Source organism: Dicentrarchus labrax, unplaced genomic scaffold, assembly GCF_905237075.1.
Source record: "Dicentrarchus labrax unplaced genomic scaffold, dlabrax2021, whole genome shotgun sequence".
Classification (NCBI taxonomy): Eukaryota; Metazoa; Chordata; class Actinopteri; family Moronidae; genus Dicentrarchus; species Dicentrarchus labrax.
This window is the reverse complement of record NW_026136723.1, coordinates 18,705,429-18,723,924: the sequence shown is the minus strand read 5'-3', so window position 1 is coordinate 18,723,924 and position 18,496 is coordinate 18,705,429. Positions and strand designations below refer to the sequence as shown.

Here is an 18,496-nt window from a genome sequence, read left to right as displayed (position 1 = left end):
AGAGTAACTTGAAACTTGTTCTGGTTACAAATAAAGACAAACTGGAGACTTCCTTTGAAAAGGTGTATTTGCTTTATTCACTGCCGGTTAAATGTTAGAAAATCTTGATAAAAGGTTGGAGATATTATACAGTTTCATATACATTTCAAGTTTTATAAAAGTGACAATATTCATTTAAAAAAAACACAAAATATGTCAGTGGTTGTTTTTCACCAGTTTAGTTTACAAGAGGAATATATTTTATGCTCACTATTTATATACAGTGTACACAATAAAAGATAAATTGAACCTTTGAATGGTGATAAGAACCAAATTACACCACTTGTGATACTTTTTGTGAAACAATAGTGTCGACTTCTTAACTCTGATTGTTCAAGTGTCCCAGAAAGTTAACTTTTTGAAGAGAAAAACAGGCTGTAAAAGATAGAAAAAGGTAAAAATACAAAAAACAAAAAGAGTTCAGTTGTACTGTTTCACTTAATGAAAATAACACTTCTGTAATAAAAACTAGTCAGATACTCCTTATAAAATGCACAGAACACAAATGTCTACAGATTATAAATAGATTTCAACATATAAGAGGAAATTTAAGCCTTTTTTTATACTTAAAAGTATAAATAACTACATTTTTAATATGCATAAAGCATTTTATAGCCGGGAATTTTTTGATAAAGCTTCCACATCTTCTGTCGAAAACATTTTGCCTTTACTTGTTAACCCGGGAATACAGATAAAAACTTATCTTGTAGGGAAATAAATAGAGAAAAATGTAGAAACTTTGTCTAACAATGAGGTATTGAAGTATTTGATAAAGATATACAATAAGTGCGAAACACTGCAGGCCACTGTTAGTCCTTATTTCATGTGTTTTTTTTTAAAAAAATCTAATTCCACTCAGGACTAAAACGTGTTTCTCTTGAGATGCTTTGAAACACACATATCACTGTTTCACATGTTTGAGTCCAGCTCCTAATTTTGTTTCATCTTTCATCACATTTCTCGTCACCCCCTCACTGTACATTGTCCGTTAAAGGATAACTTCCATCAAAATATTTTTCAGGGCTTTCCCTCCCCACTGTGGTGGTGAAATCTGCAATCACAGGTTTTGTTTTCAGGGTAGTTTGACTCCTTTGAGATGCAGAGACCCACCTCAAAAACACAGCTGGAGGAGAGGCTCAGTCACACAATGTTCCCACATAATACTAGTGTGATTGGACTCGCTACAAAATAAGGTAGAGCATTAAATAAGGAATGGTATGACAACACTGAAAATGTATAAACCTTTAGTAAAGTGAACTTTGGATTAAAAGAAAAACAAAACATATCCAACAAGAAACTGCGTCCACTTCTCTTTTTTTCAGTCTTCGTTTGTCCTTCATACTCCCGAAAAAATAACGTGTTAGTACTGTTAGTATTTCTAATCACCACTTCATAGCAGGCGGCAGAAGCTGCTCAGTTGGTGTCACTTTACGTAAACTTATTGCTTCACATGATTCCTTCATAGCTCTGAGTTGCAGCATGAAGTCGAGGTTTCCAAAAACACAGATCTTCACTCCTTTTCCCACAGATTCTCAACCTGCGGTCCTTTTGTTAGTTCACAGCACGATGGCGTTAACAACTCCAACTTTAATAGTTGTCCATTTCCAGGCAGCCGATGGCTCTACTCCACCTTCCAGATGGCAATCTTTCCGTCGTGTTTGGCAGCTCCACTGAGGACGTATCGATCCTCGGCGGAGCAGAGCGCCGTCACCTTGTCGTTGTGGCCGTGAAGCTCCTTTTGGACCTGGTGGCGCTCTGTGTCCAGGATGTAAATCTTCCCTTTGGTAGAACTGCGGCCAACACCGCCAACCCACACCTGGAGAGATGAGAGGCAGATAATGGAGTTTTATGTCTTGTCACTGCCACCACTATAATGCATTTAGGTGATTTCTGTGTGTTATGTGTGTGCATTAGTATATTAACCTGGTTTTTAACTTTGATCATGCAGTAACATCCGGTGCAGTCCTGCAGAGCCACGCGGTGGAACGGTTTGCTAGTGTCCTTAATGTTCCAAATACACACTTCTCCTGAGTCCACACAAACACTCCACAGCTCCTCCCTCTGACACACACACACACACACACACACACACACACACACACACACACACACACACACACACACACACACACACACACACACACACACACACACACACACACACACACACACACACACTCAGTTATAATGCACAACAAAACACAACAAGATACCAGAGATGTGTGTGTGTGTGTGTGTGTGTGTGTGTGTGTGTGTGTGTGTGTGTGTGTGTGTGTGTGGTACCTCAGGTAACAGCAGTACAGAGCTGAATGCAGCTGTGGATCCTCTTGTCGGTCCTGGCTGCTCTGGCAAATTCATACGATGTTTTACTGAACCGTTCCTCCACACCTCCATTATACTGTCCCTGGAGCCTGGAGGGAAGGACACAAAGACAGACAGAAAAATGATTTACTTTTCATCATCAACTCTTAAGTTTTTTTTGTTTTAAAGCTGTGGCGAGAGTCGGTAACTTACAGCACCAAAGCGTTCCATTAAGGCTGGAGACCGACTGCAGACGGTCGCAGGAGAGGCGAAATTGCCTCTTCACCTGCAGTATTAACGTACAAATGAATGGTTAGGACCAGGAACATAACTGGAAGCAGGGAGGAGCTCTGACCAGTGTACTGCTGATCTAAAACATTTAATCATGGAATTAACCAAATCAGCTCTACACCTGTAAACTACTAAGATTATTTTATGGGATTTCAACCTTTTATGTAGCATGCTGTTTTATTTAGTACATGACCAGATGATTATCTGGTGAAACGGAAAAGCAATAAAAACATAGTTTACAACGCCCACAGACTAACAAAGTGTTGTTTTGAAACTGACCTGTAGTGTCGAGACGTCCCACACCATGACGCTTCCCTCTGCACTGCAGGAGTACGCCACCTTCTGGCTGAAGAACAAAGTCCACTGGTAAGATTTTTCTGATTCATAACTGATTCAAACACAAATCTGTCACAGGGACTAAAGCCAACTTATTACTTTAGCTTAGTTAAATACAATTTAATTCACTGGCATGAAAGTTTAGAAACAATATTGCAAAAGTGTGAAGTTACAATACAGTTATATAATTCAAAACTGTATTTAAAATCATAAAAAGCATCAGTATTGGTCACTTTCGTGTGTGTGTGTGTGTGTGTGTGTGTGTGTGTGTGTGTGTGTGTGTGTGTGACCTGTATTTGTCTGTATCAAGTGCCAGTCCAGTGACCTCCGCCCTGTGTTCAGTCAGCTGTCTGTTACAGACCATGGCCACCATGCTGATGATGTAGATGACAGAGTCCTCAGAGCCCATCCAGACCTGGTCCTTATCAACTCCCAGCATGCAGTTCTGCAAACACAGAGACAGAAAGACACCATGACTCACACGGCTACAGAGAACATAAAAACTGATTTTAAAATTAAATATAGAAACATTAAGGGACAGTTTTTATATGAATAATAAGAAACCCAAGGTTATTTTAAAATAAGGCCCACAAAGAGACTGCTAAGTGATTAGTTGGTGAGAATAAAAAAGTAGATATATAAACAGTTGGTTAAATAATTAATTAGTCGACAACAATTTCACTAATCAACTAACCACTTCAGTTATTTGTTGTTCTAACTTCTAAATTGTGAGGATTTGCTGCTTTTCTTTGTCTTATCTGATAGTAAATGCATTACTTTTGGAGTTTACTACAGTAGATCGGTTCCTAACAGATAAGTGCAGCAGGTATGTATAAGTAAGTAGATTTTCGGGTAAGCATAATGATGCATTATTTGGGTTTTGGGTTAAAAAGAAAATGCTGAGAGAGCAATACCTAACTTCTCCACTAGGTGGTAACAGACAATAAAACTACAGCAGTCCACTAAAAAAAAAAAAAACACACTGTCCCCTCAACACCATGACATCTAATATCATCGTCATCGAGAAATTCAAAACAAAAGTGAGTATAGCAAAAGTAAGAGCATGGTTCAGGTGTTTAATGCAAGACCTGGTAGTGAACTGTGTGCAAATATTATGGTTGAGTCTAAAGAAAACACTCTCTCTCACACACACACACACACACACACACACACACACACACACACACACACACTTAACATATTTCATGTGACTGTGACCTGCATGCTTAGAGCAGAGGTCAGTGATTAGCACAGTCCTAAGAAGTGCCTTAAAACTTTACACTCATCCTTAACCTCATTTACCATGAACATTCCCCAAAGAGCTTTCAGGCACTCCTGCAAACTTTCACTTGTTTATATTTGTTTAGAAAGTCCATGTTTGCACAGAAAATGTTTTGCTTTTGGGGGGGGGAATTAAAACTATTCAAAACACACTGTACACTCCCCAAAACATGTGCTTGCAAGTCTGAAGATAATACCGACACTGTTTGAAGTGGAGCTACAGGAGCAAAAAGTAAAGCTGAGGAAAACAGTTTTATCTGTATCTGATGTCAATGTATGTGCTGTTTATCTGCTGATTCTGTCCAGTGATGTGAAGCAGTCGAACATGTTTTAACTTAGTGATGGAAGAACTACCGAAATATCATGTTCACTACAACATTATCAGTCAGAACAGAATTTGCTACTCTCTTCGATATCTTACTGAGAGCAAACGTAAGCATGTTTTTCTACAGTTTTTCATTCAAACAATACCAAAGTTGTGCAATCATGTTTTACACTGTTCTGACTCAAAAACTCAAAATCAAGTCGAAAATTGCAAAAAAAGAGATAAGAAAAGGGGTGTTGCGCTGAGAAATTGAGCAATGGAGAGATTTTTGTTGGAAAAATAAGTTTTAGTTTAGTCATAACTCCAAGGCGGAAATCAAACTTAATGAAGAGCCAAGACTCGTTCTTGTATTTCTACATTTTGCTAATACCGAGTACTGCTATGAGTAATTAGCAATACTATTACAGTCCTAACAAAGACTTTGAAAGCATTATAATAACCTGTCCCACTAACGAGAGGTTACATAACGTCACGCTGCGGTAAAGTGATATTGGGTGTGGTAGTTCTATGATTGCCAAAGAACGAGTACAAGAGCACAGTATTGGAACCGATACTCAATACTGGTATCAGTATGCAAAATATTGGATCGTAACTCTTGTATTGCGATAGGTATCATATTTTTGGTCCCTTTGGGACAGCAGAAACAAGCTATAAACACAACGCTGATAACCTCTGAGCCTTAATCACCTTTTAAGTTGATATAGCTAACATGTTAGCGAACATTCAATTGAAGTTGTGTTTCTGGCAACCTGACCAATTCAAGTCCAGCATTCACACTCATTTTAGCTCTCTTGTATACCAACTCCCGAGGGAAATATCTGGGTCTTCAGTTACTAAATGCTCCTTTATGTTCACCAGGTAGTAACTCTCTCTGCTGTTTGGTGCTTAGCAGGCAGTTGTTTTTTTGTTTTTTTAAAATCCGAGCGATTCACACATTTTGGAATTTCAAAATCCAGCCCAACTTGTAAAAGTTGAACTGGTGTGTTAGTGTGAGCAGTGTGTGTCTTTTCTTTACCAGTCTTGCATTCCCAACGTGACAGGTGTGTGTGAGGGACCAGCTGGAGGCATCAAACACCATCACCTTCCCCCCGCTCACAGACACCCATAACTGACCTGAAAAAAACACACACACACACACAATTTATCAGTTATTTCTCAACACCTTATCGTAGACTTGTGACCTACAGCTGCCACTGTTTATTCTTTCAGGAGGCAGAGAAGAAACGTGAATTTCAACCAGCAGTTTGAATCGAAGCACTTCATGTTAAAAATTATTTTTCCGCTGCCCGACTCCACCCAGGCTTTACAGTCAGTTTCCTCCAACGTATTTGTTGCTATTCAAAAGTGCAGGGGAAAAAAGAGAAAGTAACATCCTGTATTTCATAGGAAAATAGCTGGAGAAGGACGGTTGGACATAGAGGGGAAGGAGAGAGCTGGGGAGGGAAGCTGGATGTAAAAATAAAAGAAATAGAGAAGGGAGCGGAAAGGAGAGAGAGGGAGTAGGAGTGAACTGGCCGTGTGCCAGGAACTCAATTCAGTGACCTATATTCAAACCAGAGAGTCACAGAGACACAGAGAGGGAGGATCTGAATAGCCAGATCTGTTCTTTTCACCAACAGAAATCCCAAAGAGCTGAATGTTACAGAAGAACTGAACAGTGTCTGAATATGTGGGCGTCACTGAGTATGAGTGTGCACCAATGTGTTAGTGCTGGAGGTCAGTCTGCCACCAGCCGGGCATCTAAGTGGCCCCAGATGGTCGGTCCACTGAAGACCATGGTTTTATAGTTCTTTTTTAAGCTGTTCCCTCTCAGTCTTCCTGCAGGATGACTAATGCGCCAGTGTGTCTGTCCCCCGTGAAGTCAAAAGACTGTACACCAAGGCTAAACAACAGTAAACAACTCTTATGTTTTAAGGTCAAATGTGGTGACTGGGATGTCCTGATGGGCTACAGAATAAAAAAATAAAAAACATAGGAAGTGTCTTTTTTTTTTTTGGGCTTCAACATTCTGCTTGAATGCTTCTTGATGTGGGAACTCTACTAGAAGGAAAAACAATTATTTTTCTTAAGATGGCCCCTCATTGGTGTTTTTATTATGTGTTGTCTATCACTTTGATGAAATCCGATGTCTGTGAAGGCCATACCATGATTCTTTCACTGTCATACTCATTAAACCGTTCAGCAATGAGGCTCCCTGTTGGCCTCGGGCTCAAGGCGCTGGCTATAAACAGTAATGCGTCCAGTTCACGTCCGGCCAGGGACCTTTTACTGCACGTCACCTCGTTAACTGTCATCTTTCAGCTCTCGACTATTGATTAAAACATAAAATGGCCAAAAAATTACTTAAAATGTTCAGATTTTCCTTTAATTTGTCACTGGTCTGTAAAATATCAATGTTTAATATCAGGTATAAAGTCATCTAAGTCTCTAAATGGACTGGCTGCACAGCCGACATTTTGACTCATCAAAGGCAGAAAAACACAGGTGGACCTAATAACAGTACCGATGGTTCGGTTCCATTAAGTGTCCCAGTGACAGTGACCCAGCACGCACACTATCAGGACCTCCCCGTAAGTGGAATGCAGCTATCATTAACACACCTGTGAGTCTGTTATGACATGCAAAAATGTCTGCTGTGTCCATTAACTCACTTCCACTTAACACTTTGTGCTCTTTGGCTCGCAGGGATTAGTTGTTTAAACAGGTTCTGGCAGTCAAAATAAATGTTGCATCAAAATTATTCATAAGTAAATAACATTTGCTCTCTCTATACATCTACTCTCATGCTAAATGTAAATAGTTTTTATTTCAGTAAAAGACATTTTTTACAAAGTCACTGTGCTTTTATTCTATTTAAAAATGATGTATGCTCTTCACCAGCACAGCTTCAACCCCTATTATTTATGAAATTTTGGATTTGGAGGTTAAGTTTCACTACAGAAGAGGATCAAAATGGCTTCACATGATTTGAGCATTTTGTTTTGTAAAGCTTTTTTCCCCACATTGGATGAACTTGGTTGGACTGTTCCTGGAATATTTTTAGCCTTTTAGATCTCAAAATGCACAGTTCAGCTACTTTTACTAGGAGTACACTGTTCTTCTTCTTCTTGCTTTTACTTTCTTGTGCAGTTTGGGTTTAGCAAGTCAAGAAGGCCAAAAGACGGACAAGGGTTTCCTGCATCTATCACTGTTTGGCTCAGAGAGGGAAAGCATCCCAACTGATGTCAAAATGTTTACTGCTGCGTTATTTAAAATGGAATTCTCTGCCTTATTCTGTACTTTCACATTATTTTCACAGCTCCCATTGAAAAGCAGAAATCATATATTTATGTCAATTTAGCCTTGAGGTCTGTCCCTATATATTTCTAAATGGGTTCACTTCCTTCTGTAGTCTTCCTCAAAAGGAGACCAGTGAAGGACGCATTGTAGAGAATCTTTACGTGGCGCTTTATGAAGGTCCACTTTTTTTCTCTCACTCACTCTAAGACAAACAGAGTGAGAGAGAGAGAGAGAGAGAGAGGTGATGACAAAGCAAAGGTCATGTGTGTGCATTTGTCAGTGACCGTGTGTTGGTGTCACAGTTGAAACTGGATTGTGAAACGGTCCCCAGAGGGAGAAATCTGACACTTGTCATCGCAGTGTTAATATGAATACTCAAGGGACTGCTTGGCTACAGGACTTGTTCGGGAGCAGTGTGTGTGTGTGTGTGTGTGTGTGTGTGTGTGTGTGTACCTGGTGTGTATAGAAGTACATCCACAGCCTGAGGTGCAGCAAGTTCCAGCGAGGGGTTAATTTTGTGCTTTAATGTCTCTGAGGTTGTCTTGGGAACCATCATCGGCACTGGAGACACACAAACCACTGTTAACTCGCCTTTCACAGGTGGTGAATACATAAATGCACTGAAAAACCCCCAAGCAGCAATAAAAATCTCCACACAACCTCTGATGAGTCATTATGTGCTAAGGAACACAGCGTTTCCTAATGATCTCAGACCAATCTTATCAGTTTCTAAGTATGCAAATTGGAACCGAAACCAAGTCATTAACCTCCGCAGCCTACATTGTGTTTTTTTTTTGCATCAGAGAAGCAATCAAACTGAATCAGCGCAAGCTGAATTTATAATGCCTTCCATGTTGACAAAGTGGGTGGGTTTAATAGTGCTCGAGATGCTGAAAGCAAAGCAAACAAAACAAAATCTATAACAATGAGCATTAACATCACCACCTTCCATCTTGATGCGGTCAAAGTGAGCCAGCTTCGAGGCAGCGTAGATGGCCTTACTGCTCTGAAGGCTGCCCACTACTGCGTCCATTAACAGGGCATTGGTCAGAGCCTGCTGCATGTACTGGGGGTCCTGGAGACAAAGATCCATATACAATTCATTACACAGCATTTTTACAACAGCTTTTTATTAATATCATACACTATACACTAATATTTGACTCTTTTTTTTATATATTTGGGTGTCTTTTTATATTGTCTTATGTTGCTTTTACATTTTGTCTTTTAGGTAAATGTAAATTTATGAAATGTGCTACATCTAAACTTGATATGTAGCGCATTGCAAAAATAAAAAGAACATGTGTTTTACATAAAGACATAAAAAAGGAGATTGTACAACAAAAAATAACTTCTAGATGCATTTAAAGTCAAAGAGATGTGGCTTCTGTGATTAAAAGTTTAAAAATATATTACAAAACATAGCAAAGACAGCCAATTTAAAAAAACTGATCCTAAAGCAAGAGCAGATCATTTTATTTTAGGGAGTGAAAAGTGGTACAAATTCCATTATGAATGTAAACAGGCTTATAAAAAGAAGCCGCCAAGCTCCAGACAAGCTGGATATACATTCAACATATACTGGAGTACTAGATACACACAAAGGAGAAATGAGAGTAACAATAGGAGAAGAGTGTGAGACAGAAATGTTACAGTTACATCATCTGGTTTCACAAAGGAAACCCTCTGTCTTTATTCAAGTATTTGAATTTATGTACATGTACGCCTCATGGAATTTCAACCACACCTACAAAGGTCACAGAAGTTGACAATAACTGGCGCACACACACACACACACACACACACACACACACACACACACACACACACACACAGAGTAAATGATACCTAGATAAAGACATGCTATGAGTAATAAAGGAAGATAATAACTCACCAAATGATCTTATTCAATTAATCCTCTGTATGATTTTCTCTCTTTCCTCCCACACATGTATATCCTCATATTGAGACACACACACACACACACACACACACACACACACACACACACACACACACACACACACACACACACACTTTCAATCACAGCTTTACCTTGTGTTGGTCAGCCATGTTGCGCCCGGCCCACATCTCTTTGACCATCAAGTTCCATAGCTCAGTTTCCGTTTTTAAATTGGCCTCGAATGCATCCTTCCTGCCCCGAACGCGCAACTTCAGACTCGGGATTCGCAACAGCAGGAAGGGAGCTGAAGACACTTTCACCTCCTACAGGAAAAGACCAGGGCTGGATCAACATACTTAGATTGAACCTGGTGGGGGCATATATCTGCATTTTTCCAAGCTTTTAGTCCTGATTGAAAGAACTTTAACTCCTCACCTCATAACTTTTCTTCGGCTCACTTTAAATCTCATTTCAAAAGGTATTTTCGTCTCACCTCTAAATCTCGGTACTGTGCCACTTCCACATATCCCGGTCGTCCATCGGTCAGCAGGAAGAGCCGCCGCTGTGTCATAGCGATCTTCCCCACGCCGCGGCTCGTCTTGACAGAGGAGGACAGCTTGAAGACGCACTCACTGGGCTCAATGTGCTCCAAGACAGACGCTGGCAAGCACACCTGAAAATCAAAGTCAACTGGTCAAGGAAAAAAATTGAGCAGGAAACATATTAATTCAGTCTGAGTTAACATAACAAAATCAGCAACATATAAATAATTAGCTTCCAAGATTTAGAACAACTCTCTCAATTCTCCATCAGATACAGAAGAGTACCATCTTACTGCAACACAATCATCCTCTTAACAAACTTGAAATGTATAAATAAACTAATGCTGTTTCCTGGTGCTGTTTGTATGCCCATAAGCAGAAGTAAAATAAGCTTATAATTAAAATCATGATCAGCTGACAAACATGAAATGTTGATTGATTTTCCACTCACACTACCCCTTTATACTGTGAATGTGAATAGAACTGCCGTGCCACTACTGTATAATCAAGATCTAGGCTTACAAACAAACATACAGACCTCCTGTGCCTCGGCCTCAGTCTCTTTCCAGATGGTGTAGAAGACTCTAAACAACTCTGGACCAACCTGCTTCTGGTGACCTACAATAAATAAACACACACAATGACTTGTGACTCAGTTTAAAAACAATATTTTGATTTTCATTTACCCGAAATGTTTGACTGAGCAACCTATACCATAGAAATACCCAGCTTCATACTCTCTTTCTCACATGCACACATATAAACATCTGGTTGCTGACTGGGCCGACTGTTTTTTCTCATTCCAAAGAATTTAATCTTCCAGCATGCCTGCAGAGTGGGCAGTTGGGGGGTTGTGATTGTTACTGTATTAAAACGATGACTCATACAGTATAGAGTCTATGCGCTCCCCCCCAGCCAAACAACAGCCCATACAGCCACACTCGTCTGTTCATGGCCACTGAGCAATGGGAGAGTCATAAAAGCCATTCTTTTTTGTATTTTGTATATTTAACATATTATATTGCTTTGTGTAGTAGGCATACATAAAACATCCAAAAATGAAACAATGATCGGTGCCCATTTTCATTTTTTATCATCAACAGGATAAGAGGCAAGAGACACTCAACCTTCAGTTTTATTATGAGTTCAAATAATCAGAGTAGAACAATGACTTTATTTTGTCCAAAATCTCTGTTTACCTTTGTCTCACTCAAAAAATGATTCCACCACAATGAGTTACTAAAGTGAAACTAAAACGATATGTGTAAGTTAAGAACTCTGCAGGCTGGTTCCTTAACTGAATTTAATCTTAATCTCTTTCTCCAGAGCAGCACAGGAGAGGAAAGGAAAAGCTTGATCGTTACACCCAAAAATAATAAATGTGTTTTTCCAATAACATAATATGGAGTGCAAGATAACCTCTCACTCTGACACTTTTTCCTGAAGAAAGATTTCCAGCACGCAAAAGCTCCACTTGTGAAAAAGTACCTTCGCTCCCCCTCTCCAAACTACCTTCCTCTCCTAGCTCTTATCTTAAAAACAAATATCCCTCATTACTCAATCCATAGCTCTCATGACTGAAATATCTCTTCCTCGCCTTCCCGTTTACATGCTCAATCTGAGGAATGTTGTCAGGTCACTGCAGCTCTCACACCGGTCGGCACTAGTTGCTACTGGCTGCTCATAATGTTTTCCTGTGGTGTTCAATTCTGCTCAGAGCATCCTCTTAAATGTAAATAGTGCCAGTACTGAGAGAACGGTTACCAAAGGCATTAATAGTAATTTACTGATATGTAGTTATTTTCATTATGCAACTTTAAAATTAGCCATTAAATTAGCCAGTAAATGACCACTGGAGCCCTGGTTACACCTACAACACCAAACAGTTCTGCATGACTCTCCTTCTTCAAGAAGGGGGTGAGGTAATGATTAACCCGAGGAATAAATGTTTGCCTGGGAAAAGGGGAGAAGCAGTTTGGAGGGCAGCTCGTTTGATCCAAAAAAATGTGAAAAGGCCTCAGCAATAACATTTCCATAATATAGATTCACTATATAAAACACACATGTACATGTATGTATATACAGTGTACCACTCACCTACAGTAAGAGCATCAAAGAGTCTATGTATGGATCCTTGGTCTTTTACTATGCCGGACTCCTGGATACATTTCACAAACTCCTCCATCTGCATGTATTTTTTGGGCAGCTGGAAGCGTTTTACGGCGCCTTCCTCGTGCCCGTTGCCGTTGCAGGCGCGTTCCCGCTCCTGGTCCCTCTTGACCCGACTGATGAGCCGTTTCAGTTCTGACCGTTTGTCCGCCTGCAAAGAGAAATGTCAATTATTGTTACAGTGCTAATCAATATGGTTATATAATCATCGCAGAATCAAGATTTTAATCAATTAATGTTGTTTCTTTGTGTCTTTATTGAATGTGTTGTACACCTCAAGTAAAATGAATGGAGCTCAATGTGACTAATCTGGTGCACTTGATGCAATTAACTGCAGTGAATCCAGATAACAACATTTACGATCCCATGTCACAGCTCAATAGCACAGTACAACACAAAGTCCTCATTGATCATGGACTGTACTGACCTGTGAACGTTCAGCTTCTGGCAGAGAGTCAACCAGTGACTTAACCATCTGAGAAGGAAAGATATCAGAGTCAGTCTTATAAAGACTCTGGAAGTCCTCTAGTGCATCCAGGCGCCTGTTGGACACAGTGTTCACCAAACCTCGCAGGTAGTGGTACCTATGAAGACAGACAGATGGATTTGGTTTAGTTGTCAAATTCATCTGGTTTACTTGAGATATTTTTAATCTGTCTGAAACTTGAGGTTTTGGCCTGGGTCAGTGATTTATTCCAGAAATGTCGGGTTATTTCTTGCAATTCCACAATGAACAACATGATACAATCGCTCATAACAGTATGAATGTTTAGAAAATCTACTTTTTTTCTAGTTCAGTATTTGCCTAAAACAAGAATGACTCAGCAGGAAATCCGACAGAAAAGCCGGATTTCCCTGTTATCCAAGATTTGCAATATTCAGATGTTTTTTCAGCTAAGCAATAAAATGATTGAACCAATGTCCTTATAAAAAAAAAAAATTTAAAAAACAGTCTATGTTCTCTTTAAGTTTCTTCTCCTCACAGTACCTGGCCAGCAGAGCAGACTCATCAGGTGCTGTAGTATTAATAGCCCTTCCCAGGGAAGCAACCATGTCAGAGTAATAGTTCTGGACATAATGATAAGCCAACGGAGGGGGGAATTCTGGGAGGCGGAAAACCTTCACTGCTTTCTGAGGAAACTTCAACCCTGGAAGGAGATGGAGACAATTAAAAACAGTTAAACTCCTAATTGATTTCCTTAGATCACCCCAGTCTCCATTAATCCCTTTTCCTTCATCAGCACTCACCGATATCAGGAGTCATCTTCCTGAAGGAGGCTGGTCTGTTGGAGGTGATGGTAGAAACGGTGTCATTGGCAGGTTGCTCCAGGTTAGGCAGGCTGGCTCCGAGCCTCTTGCTCAGTCTGTTATGAGGGCTGGTGTAGTTGGTGTAGCCAGTCCTGGACAGTTCAGACATGGGGGGACGCCGAGGAGACTCTGTCATGGCACGATTCCTGGAGAAAGACACAAGGAGGCACATTTTGAGGTTGTGCTGTCAAGGGGGAGACATCAGTTAGAGTTGTTTTAAGTAGGTTTAATTGTGATCTTTGCCAATATTTATATAATTATATACAGACAATCTCATTTGTATTTATGGGGGGTGCAATCTGAGCAATAAACCCAGATGATTCATGTTTATAGCTGTGGGGACATCACCCATTCCAGTCACTGACTACATGGTGTCTTTATCACCTGGAGGTTACTTCTTTTTCGATAAGCAAATAAAGTGTTTCCTTATTGTGCATTTTCCCCAGTCTCGCAAAACACACACAAACGGAAATGTTTAAAAACTGAATTAATTCCGTGTTTTTCCTGGTTTCAGAGCTTCAGCTTATAATTATTAATCAATAATCTGCAAATAATTTTCTTGTACAATTCATTCATTTCTTAGTGAACCATTGTGTGTTTGTTCACACTAAAACTGACAGAAACAGACGAGGGAAAAAAAGAGACCTAGAGAAAGGAAGTTACAGAAATGTTTTGACTACTACTATTTTACTGAGCTTGTACTTTTCACTGTTGCCTGGTTACAACTGCCCCTTAGCTGTGACATACTTGCATCATACCTCTGTGCATGGTTACGTGTGTTCTGCTCCATGTGGCTGAAGGTGTCCCGTTTCCTGTTCAGCCTGTCTCGCAGGAATGAGTGGAAGATATGAGTGTCTAACACCTGGGGACAACAACAAAGACAAACATGTAACACAGACTGTCAATGATCTATGTGTATGTTAGTGTGTGTGTGTGTGTGTGTGTGTGTGTGTGTGTGTGTGTGTGTGTGTGTGTAAATGTGTGAGTGTACCTTCTTGTAAAAGGACTGGTCTGCTGGCTCCCTGGTCCTCAGAAACTCCTCACTGTTAAAAACTCGGTGTTCATGGTTTAGAAAGTCCTGGACGCCTCTGGTGGGGACACAAGAAAAAGCTACTGTTTCATTTGGACTCAAATTAGTCGAATATATCTGAATGTGTTCAACACAAACTTATACACTAACCACTGTATTTCCTAGAATCTCTATTTGTATTTACCTGAAGATGTTGACCACTAGTTCCAGAGTGATGTTTTGTATCTGTGTGTTAAGGCGTGTCTGCCAGTCTCTGCGTTGGCATCGCAGGGCATTAGCATCAGTGCCCGCACCAAGGTGACACATCTCCAAGTCATAGTGAAGCTGGAGAGACTCTGCCCTGCACACACAGATACCAAGACCTTTATTTAATTCAGACATTTAAACTGTGTTCCTTTTGTAATTTTAATTAGCAGTGTAACTTTATTTCAGAGGTAGATTTTTGTTCCAAACCTGCTCCAACTTTGCTACAAGCTGAGGTTCTGCTGGTGACAGTGGTTAAATAGTGTTTCTGGGTACAAAAGTATTGAATAGTTTTATTTTACACAATGTGACTCAAATAAGACAAACAAACAAATAAAAATAAAAAAATCAACAGAACATACAGCCAACAGTTTACTTTTATATTGGTGTGTGTTTGTGTGTTTGTGTGTGTGTGTGTGTGTGTTACCTTGACATAAAACTCTCCGCAGCAGCCAGAGGGATAGCTGGTAGGTCAAGGGATTCAGACCATGACGACTGAATGATGCCATCATCAATATTCACCAGGATTAGTTCTTCTGTCTCCTATAGACACAGACACACAGACACAGACACACACACACATATTGTAGGTACAATGGGTACAATTCATCAGAACACAGTTGCTCTGTTAGACCAACAGACTGCTACTGTTAAATATGTGAACTAAGGTCCTGTAAGACACTGAGTGGAGAATAAACAGTTACTGTTAACAACTGTATGTGAGTATGTCAGCCAAGACAATTACAAAAAGACAGGTCATTTGAATTACACACACACTAGCAACAAACAGAACTTATAATAAATCTGGTTAAGTAAATGGCCAAGAGCCTTGGGCTCTCTGGGAAATGGACAGAGTTGAAGCAATCTTTGTTTATCTAGTAATTCCACTAGTTCTGACTACTTCTGACCTGTAAAACCATCATTTTGGTCCAATAAACACAAGATTCATTTATAATCATGATATGTCCTCCCTGGTATAGGGAGGAATAACAGTTTGGATATTAACTTGAAGCCAAAATCCCAAAACATCCAACATTGCTCCCATCATGTTGGGCAAGAAAAGGTCACATTTGTCGATAGCAAGAAAGCCAAGACTTTAATCCTCGATGTTGCTAAGAAACAACGTCTGCAGCTTGACCATGAGCGGAGAATGGTTGTACTTACTGCAGCAACCTCTTCAAAATGACTGATGTGACAGCCCATCAAGAAGGCTGTAGGAGCCATGAGAAAGTCCAGCATTCCACTAGCCAAGACAGGAACATAGGGATGCTGCCAGGACAGAGGCTGGAGGAGACGGTAGAAGATCAGAAGACACGTGAAAAGACGGATAAGGGAATATGTCTAAAAGTACAAGTTACTGCAGTTGTAAGACACAATTCTCCTCCTCCACTGACCTGCAGGTACAACAGCAAACTCTCTGCAACCAGAGTGAGTCTGGCCCAGTCAGCAGAGAAGAATACTAGCCTCTGTTCTTGAAGGAGACAGGACAGCACCTACAGAGAGTAGAGCATTAATATTCAGGATATAAGATAAGAAAAAGATAAGATATTCCTTTATTTATCCCCCTTAGGAAAAATTCAGGTTGACACGGCAGCAATGGGGCAAAGTAGTTCAAAAACAGAGAACAAAGAATATCCCAAATAAAAATATACTAATATTAGAAGATATAAAACTATAAATGAAAGTATACACTATGCATTGTTCAAGTAGGACATGGAATGCAAAATATGAGCAGAAAATTAAACTTGACTAAATATATACTTCATGATGTGCTTTAGCAAGTGTGATTGTTCAAATTTACCAAAATTATACATCTAACACAGAAAAAGTACCTTTTTATGACTACATAATACATTTGACTTCAGTTTATATGCCATGAAACACCAGTATCTGTGTGTGCTGCATTACCTGGAGCAGTGTTGTGTGCGTGAAACAGAGGAAAGGTAGATGCAGGTCGATGTCAATAACAGGGCTTTCCTGATCCTGCTTTGATGGAAGAACCACATGGAGGGGACGAAGGCTGAAGGACTAACAAACAGAAACACACACACACACACACACACACACACACACACACACACACACACACACACACACACACACACACACACACACACACACACACACACACACACACACTCATTAGAGTAAAGATTTAGTAACTGAAATTGGTCCCACAGAGAGATAAATACAGACCGAATGAGTGAATGAATGTGAGAGAAAACCTAATAGATATATCAACTGAGACAGACTGACCACATGTAGTTGTCCAGGAGGTGGTAAAGGGACCAGGGACAGCTTGGCTGAAAATTCCTTTATTGTCTCCTCGAAGTCAGCTTGTCTTGCAGGCCGCAACTGGACCAGGAGGCTGAGAAGGTGGAGTCAGCGGTGGGAGATAACAGAGAAAGGGTTTAACTTGTCATCAAATAACCTTAACCAAGGTCCGGTTATCAGTTCTATAATTAATTGGAAGTATTACCATGACAAGCAGTCTCTCAGAGCATTATAGTAGGGGAACTTGGAGATGACACACACAGCGAAGGGTGTATAGAGACGGCACTTTGATGCATTCCACCTGTGGCCATTCTGGACAGCACCTTCCTGACAGGACTGAGAGGGCGGACAGCGAGTGAGGTCTGCAATCATTGGATTCAATCATATGTTTTCTTTCTGTTTACGTGAGAGTGTGTGTGTGTTTGTACCTGTACAGCTCTGTAGTACTGCACAACAACTCCATGGGTTCGGTTCCCAAAAAGGTCAGTGAAAACCAGGAAGTGATAAGTGTCTTCTCTCGGCTCATTGGCTAATTGGAGGCCACCTAGTCAATGGAAAGCAAAAAGTCTCAAGACAGGGCACGATGCAAAGTTGAGCTGTGTGCCATGTGCCAACTCTGAAATCAAACTTGAAATCTCACAAGTTGTTCACATGGGAATTTTTTCCCATCTCTACCATCTAAATGAGAGGAACGCAACATTACATACTTAATTACACACAATATAAATGTCAATGGCCCAATACAGCAACACACCACTCAAGAGTGAGAGGGGTGGAGCTGAACAAATACCTCTTCTCAATGTCTCTGATTATGTGGATGATAATGTGAGATGCACCACTTGAAACATAAAACAGGCCTTATTCAGGACTCGTGTGACAATGAAAGGTGTTGAAACACAGGTTTTGCAGTGTTATTTACATAGAAATGGAAAAGTTGTAACCATGGAAACGACTATGTTGTCGTTACAATAAAAGGCAATGCGTAATCTTATATTGTGGCGCAAGATAGTGATCCATGACGGTAGCCAGTGAGCCAGCATAGCAAGATAAAGAATGAAGATTATGATCCTGGGCCTTAGTTGTTCTGGGTCCAGACTGCCAAGATGGTGATCCACAATGGTAACCACAGAGCAGCAACATCAATCACATTATATCGTTAGATCAATAGCTATCAG

At 40.2% G+C, this 18,496-nt stretch overlaps 1 protein-coding gene across 2 annotated transcripts in view; it reads right to left on the bottom strand.

Moving 5' to 3' along the window:
• Positions 1-53: 53 nt before the first annotated feature.
• The window catches only part of dennd3a (DENN/MADD domain containing 3a), a 23,521-nt gene continuing 5,078 nt past the window's right edge, over positions 54-18,496 (bottom strand). The window contains exons 5-30 of one of the 2 annotated variants that reach the window (XM_051389953.1): positions 17,750-17,865; positions 17,527-17,657; positions 17,304-17,415; positions 16,956-17,075; positions 16,442-16,540; positions 16,212-16,331; positions 15,475-15,590; positions 14,989-15,144; positions 14,766-14,862; positions 14,533-14,636; positions 13,715-13,920; positions 13,455-13,614; positions 12,894-13,050; positions 12,395-12,617; positions 10,836-10,915; positions 10,249-10,428; positions 9,908-10,078; positions 8,798-8,927; positions 8,306-8,413; positions 5,589-5,686; positions 3,258-3,412; positions 2,911-2,977; positions 2,554-2,626; positions 2,323-2,450; positions 1,963-2,100; positions 54-1,855 (exon numbers count right to left, since the gene is read on the bottom strand). In XM_051389953.1, coding sequence (XP_051245913.1) covers positions 1,661-1,855; positions 1,963-2,100; positions 2,323-2,450; positions 2,554-2,626; positions 2,911-2,977; positions 3,258-3,412; positions 5,589-5,686; positions 8,306-8,413; positions 8,798-8,927; positions 9,908-10,078; positions 10,249-10,428; positions 10,836-10,915; positions 12,395-12,617; positions 12,894-13,050; positions 13,455-13,614; positions 13,715-13,920; positions 14,533-14,636; positions 14,766-14,862; positions 14,989-15,144; positions 15,475-15,590; positions 16,212-16,331; positions 16,442-16,540; positions 16,956-17,075; positions 17,304-17,415; positions 17,527-17,657; positions 17,750-17,865 — 3,440 coding nt within the window. In that variant the 3' untranslated portion in view covers positions 54-1,660. Of the gene's footprint in view, positions 1,856-1,962; positions 2,101-2,322; positions 2,451-2,553; positions 2,627-2,910; positions 2,978-3,257; positions 3,413-5,588; positions 5,687-8,305; positions 8,414-8,797; positions 8,928-9,907; positions 10,079-10,248; positions 10,429-10,835; positions 10,916-12,394; positions 12,618-12,893; positions 13,051-13,454; positions 13,615-13,714; positions 13,921-14,532; positions 14,637-14,765; positions 14,863-14,988; positions 15,145-15,474; positions 15,591-16,211; positions 16,332-16,441; positions 16,541-16,955; positions 17,076-17,303; positions 17,416-17,526; positions 17,658-17,749; positions 17,866-18,496 lie in introns of those variants that run through there. The other variant, XR_007882292.1, reaches the window with a different exon arrangement.